This window comes from Plectrocnemia conspersa, unplaced genomic scaffold, assembly GCF_051122295.1.
Source record: "Plectrocnemia conspersa isolate PC_06_02 unplaced genomic scaffold, ASM5112229v1 ptg000012l, whole genome shotgun sequence".
NCBI lineage: Eukaryota > Metazoa > Arthropoda > Insecta > Trichoptera > Polycentropodidae > Plectrocnemia > Plectrocnemia conspersa.
Genome location: NW_028277176.1, coordinates 29,114,952 through 29,126,472, shown reverse-complemented (window position 1 = coordinate 29,126,472; position 11,521 = coordinate 29,114,952). Strand labels below are relative to the sequence as shown.

Below are 11,521 nucleotides of genomic sequence, written 5' to 3'. Positions count from 1 at the left end.
TCGCAGTGTTGTCAGCTTCTGTTAAATTGTTTGAAATAATTATCCATATATATGTCTTTAATCACTTTCGGCAAATTTTGTTGGACCGACAGCATTCGTCCCACCCGTTCCACTGTTACTAACCTTCTGTCTTTTACCAAAACGGTGACAAAATCTCTCGATACGGGAATTCAAGTAGCCGCGCGTGCTTGGCATAGCGTGGTCTCGTTTTATACGCTATTTGCGTTAACACAGTCAGTTCGAGAGCTATCCATTTCATCATTATTCATAATTAAGAAAGAGATGGCAAGTTTGGGTTTACGCCCTTACTATTAGCTCTAAAGCACATGATATACGCTCGGTTATACGCTCGATACACTTATCATTACTCCGATTGATTGATAAATATAAAAAATATAATCCGGCCATGTATTTAATTTATTTGAAACATGACGGAACAAAATATTTGTATAAAATGTCGTTTAATATAGATTTTCATATAAGCTTTAATCTTTTTTATTCACGTCCATTTCGCTCGACTGGCTGCTTAAAATTTTGGCTGCGGCCAGCCTTGCAGCGTGTTCGACATTACCCCTAAGTCTCCTTTACTGTAAAATTTGAAGTTTATTTTAAAATTTCAATAAATGTTAAAGACAAAGAAATGTAATTTTGTAAATTAGTTAATTACGTATAATGAAACGATAGGTCCGCTTGCGCAACATTGGCCGCGCAGACGTGCATATGGCAACATCGGTTCTCGCTCGAAAATCTGTCATTACGTAAAACGCGATGGCGAGCCGTCTGCTGAAGGTGGTGAAGACGGGGGCCCGACTGGGGGCGCGCCGCATCTCGGCGGCGGCCGAGTACCGCGAGGCGCTGGTGAACGCGCCGCCCACGAGAGTCACGACTCTCGCTAACGGCATGCGCGTCGCCACCGAGGACTCCGGCGCGGCCACGGCCACCGTCGGCGTCTGGATCGACGCCGGCTCGCGCTACGAGAGCTCCGCCAACAACGGGGTGGCTCACTTCCTCGAGCACATGGCCTTCAAAGGCACGGCCAAGCGCTCGCAGACCGAACTCGAGCTCGAGGTGGAGAACATGGGCGCGCACCTCAACGCCTACACCTCCCGCGAGCAGACCGTCTTCTACGCCAAGTGCCTCTCCAAGGACGTCAACAAGGCCGTCGAGATATTAGCGGACATCCTGCAGAACTCGAAGCTGGCCGGGGCCGAGATAGAACGCGAGCGCGGAGTCATCCTCAGAGAGATGCAGGACGTCGAGAGCAACCTGCAAGAGGTCGTGTTCGATTACCTGCACGCTACCGCCTATCAAGGCACGCCTCTCGGCAACACCATCCTCGGACCCACCGAGAACATCAAATCTATCTCTCGCAACGACCTCGTCGACTACGTCAAGACCCACTACAAACCGTCTCGCATCGTACTGGCCGCCAGCGGAGGCGTCGATCACGACAGTCTGGCCCAGTTCGCCGAGAAGCAGTTCAATACTCTTCCCAACGCTTACGAATTCGAAGTGCCCGAGTTGACTCCTTGCAGATACACCGGCTCCGAACTTCGACACCGAGACGACTCGATGCCGCTGGCGCACGTCGCCATGGCGGTCGAAGGCGCCGGCTGGACCTCCGCCGACACCATCCCCCTGATGGTGGCCAACACTCTGATCGGATCCTGGGACAGGACCCAGGGAGGCGGCGCCAACAACGCGTCCACCCTGGCCAGGTTCTCCTCCATCGCCAACTTGTGTCACAGCTTCCAGTCCTTCAACACCTGCTACAAAGACACCGGACTCTGGGGCATCTATTACGTCTGCGAGAAGATGCAGCACGAGGACTTCATCCTCAACGTGCTGAGGGAATGGTCCAAGCTCTGCCGGTCGGTCTCCGACGGCGAAGTGGAGCGCGCCAAGAACATCCTGAAAGCCAACATGCTCCTCCAGCTGGACGGCACGACGCCCATCTGCGAAGACGTCGGCCGCCAGATGCTGTGCTACGGCAGGCGCGTCCCCCACCACGAACTGGAGCAGAGAATCAACTCCGTCAACGCCAGCACCGTCAGGAACGTCTGCACCAAATACATCTACGACAGATGCCCGGCCATCGCCGCCATCGGACCCACCGAAAACCTCCCCGACTATCAATTGCTCAGAAGCAGCATGCACAAGGTCCTCTATTAGGTTACGTTATTCAAATTAAAAACGGCGTATGTATTATATAGATTGTTTATTTGCATAGTCTCCGATCGTTATGCATATATGTGATAAAAATAAAATTTATAAATACTACGGCGACTTATTATTTACACTATGAACGTCTTCTCTTTGTCCGGCTTCCCTTCCCCGGACGGCCGAGGAGGTCGAGCGACGCTGAGCTTCCTGCCGTCCGATCCGTACGGCGACGTTTGGTCGTTTTGACCGCTGAGCAAACTAGCCGAAGACAGCAAGACGGACACTTGCTCTGGAGTCGGACAACTGGCTATGATCATGTCGTCGGAGGAATAATTTCCGTTGTTTAAGAGCTGCTCCACTTGCATGTAGCTTCCGACTACGTTGTTCTACAAAATAAAATAATCTCGCTGTAAACATCTTTAAGGCAAATTTGTATTACTGTCAAAAAAAAAATTTAACACTACAATGGGCAGTTTTGCGAAAATTTCGTAACATTTAAATTAAATGATGCATCTGCTAGAATTATTTTATCGATAGTTTTTAATCTATAGATTAAAGAAATAGCCTCTTAGGCTTCAGTCGACAGCTTTATTTCGATAAAAGAAAGTTATCATGTCATCTTACGTTCTCTGTGTGTACACAAAAAGACACTTTGATCTCTATTTAACTTCTTAACCGGTCAGTTTCTTAGTTGTTTTTGAACGGGCAATTAAATTCATTACAATTAAATTACAATAAGCAATATAATTTTGTGGGGGTTTTTCTTCATATACTCGTGCAGAAAATAGCATAACCACGATAATTACAAGAATGAACAGGACAATAGCATAATATAAGCAAAGACTGTAACTAGACAGACCACCACAATAACCCTCATAATGTCCAGAAGAAAAGAGCGATCTTTTTGACATAAAGGATTACGTAAACAATGCACTGAACCACGTCGTAATTACCCTCGAAATACAGAGAGAATATATTTATTTTATGCATTACGATTACGCAAACCAAGCGACAGAAAAAAGCAACATAAATATTCAACCCTTTGCATAATTTGACCTTCGAAATGTCCATCTAGCAAATTACTCTCTAAAGGCGTAGGACATATTTCGTTAGTCGAATAAATTTTATTAAATTGATTTTATTGCTTTTGGCGTGAATTTTTGACTTCTGAGAAGTGATAATTGTTTTTGAGCCCTCCTGTGAATCCTAATCAGAAACTCCTTTGAATTTGACCAGAAAAATACATATCGTATATATTAAATAAACGACCACTGACTGGCACAATTTTTGTAATGACATATATTACTTCATTAAAAAAATTATGTATATGGAATATTAAACTCGATTTAAAACTATTGAAATATGAGAACTGTATCATAAACAATTATAAAAATGTAATCAAATATGCAAGGGTGCTGAAAGACTATGAATATTGTATGAAAAAATGAAATCAGAGCAGAACTAGGTGTAATAATGGGGGCTATAAGCGGTCAGTTAAAGCTGACAGTTTTGACTATACAGTTCAAACTGAGCATGTGTAGTATGAAAGCTGTCAGTCTTTTTACTAGCAGTTAGAACTGATGGAATATTTAAATTCTATATTTCTTTAACTGAACTGACGGAACTTTAAACTGTTCCTGTGTAGGCGATTCGTCGTTGCATCGTTGCCAGGTGACATCTTGTAAATAAATTATGTAGCTGACAGTTAAATTTGAACGTATGTATGTAGACACAAAGGTCGTCAGTTTTAGCTGTCAGTTTAAGCTGTTCAGTGAAAACCGGCAGTTTTAGCTGATCGTGTTTGGGCAGCTTATATATAAATAATGTTGTACAGAGGTGTGAATTTATTATAATATGTTTTTGATTTAAGTTTGCAGATTCACTCAAAATCGATTACGCTTAGAAAAAAGTCCTAGAGAATTACAAAAAATAAAATAATCAAAAAATGCATCTCTTCAATGTGTTCAACAAAGCGTTTTCTATAAAAAAACGGATTAAAGAAACAGTGCTAATTTTTTTGCATGTTTTGATTTTTTTATCTTACAATTAGCTGTTCGACTTTAAGTTACAATTTATTGTATTAAAAAAATGTAATTAACTCAAGATGAGAGAGAATTTTAAATGTTATACTATTTATATAAAGGCCAAGAACTATACTTACACTTCTAATCATTTAACGATAACTTTAAAGCAAGATTTTTAACACAAAGTATATAGTATTGTGTATATATACATAAAAACCCCCCACGGTTATAATAAACTGGGAAAATCTGATAATATCATCAATTAAAAAATCAAAAACTTCATTTCAAACTTTTTCTACATTCTAGACCAGGGGTGGCCAACCCGCGGCTCCGCGGGTCGCATGCGTTGAACATTTTTCCGGCCCGCGAGATTCATCACAATTTTACAAAATATATTTATTTTATAATGGCCAATACACTATAGACAATTTTTCACTCCAAAAAAATGTCTATAGTGTATTTAAATCTATATATGGGGATATATAATTTTATATGTGGCCTGCGGAGTTATGATGCATTTCCGAAGTGGCCCGCAAGATCATTTGGGTTGGCCACCCTTGTTCTAGACTGTCGACTGTTGTATTCGCTGAACGTGCCCATTGAGTTATGGAATTAATGAAGAGACTTGAGTTATGATGTGGATGTAAAGAAATGTTACTCAAATAAAGCAATCATCGCATAAATAAACACTTATTTTGAGGGCTTTAACAAATCAGCTAATTAAATAATTTTAGTGCATTACTTTTAAAGGCAAAAATATATTTAAAATGAAAATGAATCCAATTGAGATCTGGCGATTTGTCCTTTGTCTTCGAATAATTTTATTTCCTAATTCATCTTGCCTTTACCATGATAATAAATAAGTTACAAAGAGAAGATCTTAATGTGACAGAATTGACTCGAATTATGCATACTTCTCTCATGATCAACTTTATGTTCATATTATTCAACAAAAAATATCTGTAGTCAAATTTAGTATATGCGATAAATTCTGTCGAAAAGCCATCGTAATTAATCTCGCTTAGAACAATAATTATTGAATGAAATACCCTTATCGGTCTGAATAGTATAAACTCTGTTTCTTTATTAGCCAAATAAAGTTGCATCGATCTTTGCAGTGGAGCTAAATTAGCTTTTATTAGACGTTGCGTTTCCAAAAGAACAGCAGCTATTTGCTCTGGTGAAATCCTCACTTTTCCTTTATCGCCTGAAGATTTCTGAATCTATTACAAAAAATAATCATAATTAACAATACGTATGATTATTATTTACCCATATTAAAAACATACCTCTTCCAAAAATATTTGTATTGGTGAAACTAAAATTTTGGTGGAGTGTTTTATGAACGATTCGCAAGTGCTTTTCAATCGACGATCAACTTCCTTCCTTGAGTCTAACAAGTGCTCTTTTACCATTGGCGTCCCGTCGAGCAAAAATTCTAATAGAGCGTTGTTAGAGTTCATCGAGAACAATTGGCTTCGTTTTTGTATCAGACCGTAAGCGGCCGTTTTGACTTTGCTGAAGTCCAAAGTCATCTCTTTCACGGTGAAGTCGACTTGAAACGGAGCTATCTGCTCTCGTAGAATTAGTAGATGTTTTATTTGAAAGAGTTCTCCGTCTATGATGGTCTAAAAATGTAAAATAAATAGTTTAATAAAGCAAAACTGAATTAATCGGTTGATTGTCATACTTTTTTGGCCGATATTTGTTGAGCGGCGTTTTCGACACTAGTGATGCATAAAACAAGAGCTTCTTGAGACAATCCTTGAAATACTGATCGTTCGAGGCAGCGATATAATCTTGAAAGAGTAGCTAAAGTGCGACGAACGCCAGGGTACCACATTCCGTGCAAATCAGCAGGAGAACCTTTAAATATTTGTTAATGATATGTGAAAAATAAATCTATAAATATTTTCTAAACAGTTGTCACTTTAACAGATATTTATAAACATACTGGATTTACTACAAAGATAAAATAGTCGATTCAAATATAAAATTACTCAATGATTTAAGCTGTATTACTAGTTTATCTATTAAAGATCGATTTATTTTCGAAAATTTTCTTTGCTTTGACAAAATAAGTGGTGAAGTGCTAAATAAAAAAGTTCAAGAGGCGCTGATTAATTTTAATATTTTTAGTATTCTTCTTTCCAACTTATCTTTATATTTAATAACAAGAATAGTATCGTAATACAACTCCAGAGATTTTGTGCGCGCTCAACTAATTATGGGTTCCGTAGGTGAACCTTTTATATCTGTCTTTGGAACTGAGTGTGCAATGAGTGATTTTATATAAATGTTTTCTGCCTCTGTGACTTATTGATTGTATGAGTTATTTTTCTTGTTATATTAAATTTCGATCAATGATAATCATTGTTGGAGTTTAACTCGTTATATATTAATCTGCATGGTTTACATCAGGGCTCGGCAACCTATAACCCGCGGGTCACCAAGTGACCCGTTTGGTAATTTGAAGTGACCCATTTCAGTTCTGCAAATATCATTTTTTTAAATGTGTTACGATGTCACGACTAGACCACATATATGGTGTTAAGACCAAAAAAATTCACTGACCCGAATATTTTTTTTAATAGTCAGATTTTAATTATTTTGACCCGTAGCCAAAAAAGATTGCCGAGGCCTGGTTTACATCATAATCAGGGCAAGCTCTGAAAATACACAACTGATTCACTCACGTAAGGCCCCGTGCTCAGAGTAAAAGTTTAATAAAAAAAAAGTTTAATAATCTTATCACAAAATGTGAAATTACAAGTCATATAGCGATATTTCATTCTCCTAAAAAATACATCGAAATCAAAATTCTGCGAATTTTGGGATCAGTTATTTTATTTGTACACATAGACAGCAAAACTCCATCGTCAATTTTGCGGGGCCCACGGAACTCTTTGTGTAAAAGAAGCAAGAGCCAGAACAACTTGAATGTGTCCTTTCTATGAATCATTTCTTAACGTTTGTCTCTGTTACAATAATTCAAGAATATACAAAAAAACTATGGCCAGTAATACGCAATGTTCGATCCTACGTTTTCTTCTTACATGTTTCAGAAATAATAGGCGTTTCAAATTTAAACATCAGGGACATCATTTCAGCTTTTTTCAGGGGGGGCTAAATTTAGCAAATAATACGACTTACAATAAGTGAGAATCCAATAAGGCATCTAAATCAAATTTTGCAAAGGCGCAAAAACAATTATCCCTTCTCAGAAGGCAAAAATTCCCATCAAAAGAAATCGTGCCTCCCCCCCTCAAATGATGTCCCTGTTCAACATACATTGATTGTTAGCAGTGATTCGAAAACATTTTATGTCGAGTCCTTTTTTAAAATTAGTAATATTTTTACTGAGGATTAAATTAATGCAACAAATTAAATGGTCAGAATTTAAATTAACTTTTGATCAGAATAAAAATCAAATCTCAGTCAGAATTTTATTAATACCCTGATCATAATTATATTATTCAGGGTTAGAATAAATATTAACTTTTGATCAGAAAAAAAATCAAATCTCAGTCAGAATTTTATTAATACCCTGATCATAATTATATTATTCAGGGTTAGAATAAATATTAAATGGTCAGAATAAAATTGCATACGGTCAGAATATAAATATAGGACGAACATGTAAATTAAAAAAATATATTTAAACATTTATAAATATGAATGGGCAATAAATTTGTAAATTTATTGCCCATTCATATTTATAAGCCATTACAGATTATAATATAAATTTATTTCAGAAATATCTTATAAAATATCTTGCTCCCACTTAAACTGTTAAGACAAGTTAGGTGCGAGCGAGCGGCAGGGAGAAAGCGTTGGGCAGAACAGTGAACACCCCATGAATAACTTTCAAAGAATCTATTAAATTGTAGTATGTAGGACCCGAAGGTATTCAGAGCGACGAACGAAGTGGAAATAATGCCTGACAATGTTGCAAGCCCAACCAAATAAGTTGGCCCTAAAACACCTTGATAATGAGCATGTATTATTAAGTTGACCATCTGTCAACATAAAACTGCAAGGCATATAATATAAATACTTGCTATTCTTTATAAATACTGACCAATGGAAATGATTCTGACTATCAAAATGATTCTTACCATTTAATATTATTTTGGCTGCTTATATTCTGACCTTGTAATATAAATTCTGACCACAACTGTATTAAAATTCTGTCCCGAAAAATACGAGCCTAAATTTATTAAGATTTAATAATGTAAAGATTTAAAAATGATCCTTAAATATTACCTCTGATAATTTTTTTAAAATAGTTTATCTTTGTAGCAAAATCGTTATAAAGTACAAATGTTGCAAATTTCTATTTTGATATGATACAAAGAAACTCACTTAAGGGTCTATATTTATGACCTTCACTATTTATGTTTGCGACTTCTTGTGAAGTCACAGAACCAATGGAAACCATGGAGGTGTGAGAGTCGGATCTTTTTAACGTTTGCTCCTGCAGTGACATAGCTATTTGCTAAAAATAAACACATTATTAGATACGCAATGAAATAATTTATTACTTTTTAAACATATACCTCCATCATTAAAAGCTTCTCGGGATATGCTAGATCACCAGGTGCCGGTTTATAGTTTAAAACGTCGGAACGTAAGCACACATGAGCACGATAGGCTAGTCTCTCCTGCGAGTCTTGCAAAAGTTGAGCAGCTATTCTTCCAAATGCTGCTAAAGGCTCAGCTGAATTTAAAAATAGCAAATATTATATAGTTCATACTGATATAGAATAAAAAAGGTATAAATTATTACGATTATTATTGACGTGTTCTTCTAACATTTCAACTTTTAAAATGGTGCATAATTCTGCTAGTGTTTCTAAGTGGTTAATATGAATAACGTAAGGTCTAAGTGTGTCGTATAAAGTATTACAAAGCCCTCCTAAATATGATCTAAAAATAATGGTGTATTGTTAGAATAAGTTATTTGTTGAACAAGTATTTTAGTACAAGACAAAAATTACACTAGTAATGGAGAAGGTTTTGAAAAAAATTGAAAGAACAGATCCCATTCGTCTTGAGATATATGAATGAGAAAAGAACACGCCGAGCGCATCAAGGCACAGTGGTCTCCTTTGTGACTGTCAGTCAACTCTTTTACTGCCGATTCTACTCCATTCCAAATCACTTGCGCTCTTTGCGACAAATATGACTGTTGACATTCTTGCAGCAAGCTAGCATATCTATAAAAATGAACCATTACAGATTATAATATTTAAATCAACATATTTCGTCATTCGTACTCTTCTCTTTTCTCCACTCTATCTTCTATTTGATAGAATATATCTTTCAATTTGGGAGCTGCAGCCTGAAACTTTCCAAAGAACAACGCAAAAGCTGTATCGGCTGTCGGGTTCAACGGAGTTAAATCATTATTTTGTGTTGAATCGGAATCAAATTGCGGTCTCGGAGCAAGTACTTGTTCAGTCGCATGAGCTAATACATGATTAACATAAGATCTTATCAAGTTGAAAGCTCGAGATAAGCAATGTCGATACTTGACTAGATAAATATGCGATTCTTTATATAAATCCTGAAAAATCAACAAAAAATGAATATCATCGCTAAATAGATAAATATAACAGCTGAATTCATACGTTTTCTTTCAAATAATCCATGCATTCGTCGATCTTTTGCAAAATGTTGTAAAAAGCATCGCTGGAAACGGATAAAGTAGGACTGCTAAGACGCTGGGATAAGTTCTCTACTTGCGAGAAGAAGTGTAATTTATTTTTTATTTCGACGCTTATAGTGGAATGCTTCGCTTGATCGGCGATCAGTTGAGCGCTCGCAATGTGCAATGCGTTAGTTTTGATAGATACCACATTATACTCATCTGATAATGTATTAAAATTGTTCAAAGACTCGTCGACCTGCAATTATATATTTGTTATTACATTGAAATTGAATTAAACAAGCAAGTAATTACCTGATTTAAAAGAGTCTCGCATTCAATTTTTCTTTCTTCTAGTTGTTTTAAATAACTCAAATAAGGTAAATCGTCGCTTTTTAATATACCATGCTCTAGATCTTCGTACCATTCTAAAAATTGCTGCGTATTATCAGTGCCTTCGTTGTTATCGATTTCTTCCAGACTTTCCTCTGCTTCACTGGTGTACTAAGAGTATACATATATATTTATTATAATTTTTTCATAACATTCTGAGAAAGAAAATAGTTACGTTTTCATCGTGAACGGCCAAAGAATGACTGTAAATGTCGGCCAAATCAAATATTAAATCAGTTTGCTGAGTCGTCAGAGGGGCCAGCGACTGTTCTGGATGCTCCCATTGTGCAAGTTTTGCCTGTAAACGCCTTCCAGCGTCTCCGGCGTTAATTCCGACATTCGTGGCTGTCATCTGTCAAACTGATATTGCGCGCAGTGCTGCCAGCGCCATTAAATCAGAATTTAACACAACTTTGGGTCAGAATAAAAAAGAAATCTCGGTCAGAATTTTAGTAACAGTCTGGTCATAATTATATTATTCGGGGTCAGATTAAATATCAATTGATTAGAATTAAAATAGCATGCGGCCAGAATAAAAATTTAGGGCGATCATTTGCAACGAATTTAATGGGCTTCAGAGCGACGAACGAAGCGGGAATAACAATAGAGCGACGACGGAGAGCACGCTTGACTTGTTGCAAGGCCGCAGCGTAGAGGGCATATGCTCTCTGAGGCTGCCGAAACGAAGTTAAGCAAAATCAAATATATAGGTTGATTTTGCCAGAAATCGCGTGGCATTATTTATAAACTGTGATAATAATAGTTTAAATTTGGTTGAAACACACTCACTCAATCACTTTTTTCGCACTAATTTTGAGATAGAAAGAATTTTTTTAGTATAATCGAAGACTGTAAAATACTGCTTACTAATCGTAATGAAATATTACCGAAAACTCATTTGGATCTTCTTACTTTTATTATGTCATATGTAGATGAGGTACTTACAAATCTTCCCGTTTCACTGCATATTTTCTAAACTGTTGCAGAATTGATTGCAGGTTCTACGACACTGACGTCGATGGAAAGAATTTTTTCACAGAAATCGAAGACTGTAAAACACATATTATGTTTAGTTCGATAAAATATAAACATAATTTTTTGGCCCCTGGCTCCACCTGTTTCTTTTTTCACTAGCCTTCGCTGATTATCACTATATGACACAATAAACGTAAGAGAAAAGAAGACAATTGCCCACGACTGATATTTTAGGACGATTATAAAATTAATTTAAAAATTATATCTTATCACTATCAGTTCTTTGTGGGAATATTGTGCTTAGATTGTAATTATT

At 37.0% G+C, this 11,521-nt stretch overlaps 2 protein-coding genes across 2 annotated transcripts; one reads left to right on the top strand and one right to left on the bottom strand.

Annotated features, from left to right (window-relative positions):
* Nucleotides 1–710: 710 nt before the first annotated feature.
* On the bottom strand, nucleotides 711–10,607 carry Cog3 (conserved oligomeric Golgi complex subunit 3). The gene is made up of 12 exons (XM_088200762.1): nucleotides 10,406–10,607; nucleotides 10,153–10,341; nucleotides 9,821–10,096; nucleotides 9,467–9,756; nucleotides 9,188–9,406; nucleotides 8,977–9,116; nucleotides 8,747–8,907; nucleotides 8,553–8,685; nucleotides 5,878–6,053; nucleotides 5,477–5,815; nucleotides 5,237–5,410; nucleotides 711–2,549 (listed from the first exon to the last, which is right to left on the bottom strand). The coding sequence occupies exons 1-12, from the start codon at nucleotides 10,580–10,582 to the stop codon at nucleotides 2,295–2,297; spliced, it is 2,529 nt and encodes an 842-aa protein (XP_088056888.1). The 5' UTR covers nucleotides 10,583–10,607; the 3' UTR covers nucleotides 711–2,294.
* Nucleotides 769–2,280, top strand: UQCR-C1 (Ubiquinol-cytochrome c reductase core protein 1). The gene has a single exon (XM_088200766.1). The coding sequence runs from the start codon at nucleotides 769–771 to the stop codon at nucleotides 2,170–2,172; it is 1,404 nt and encodes a 467-aa protein (XP_088056892.1). The 3' UTR covers nucleotides 2,173–2,280.
* Nucleotides 10,608–11,521: the final 914 nt, after the last annotated feature.

Excerpts from the sequence above, each read along its gene's own strand:
- UQCR-C1 (XM_088200766.1), top strand. The coding sequence starts at position 769 with ATGGCGAGCCGTCTGCTGAAGGTGGTGAAGACGGGGGCCCGACTGGGG.
- Cog3 (XM_088200762.1), bottom strand. The coding sequence starts at position 10,582 with ATGACAGCCACGAATGTCGGAATTAACGCCGGAGACGCTGGAAGGCGT. Across the intron at positions 8,686-8,746 it reads AGAAGCTTTTAATGATGGAG|CAAATAGCTATGTCACTGCA; the intron begins GTATATGTTTAA and ends GTTTATTTTTAG. Across the intron at positions 2,550-5,236 it reads TACTATTCAGACCGATAAGG|AACAACGTAGTCGGAAGCTA; the intron begins GTATTTCATTCA and ends TTTATTTTGTAG.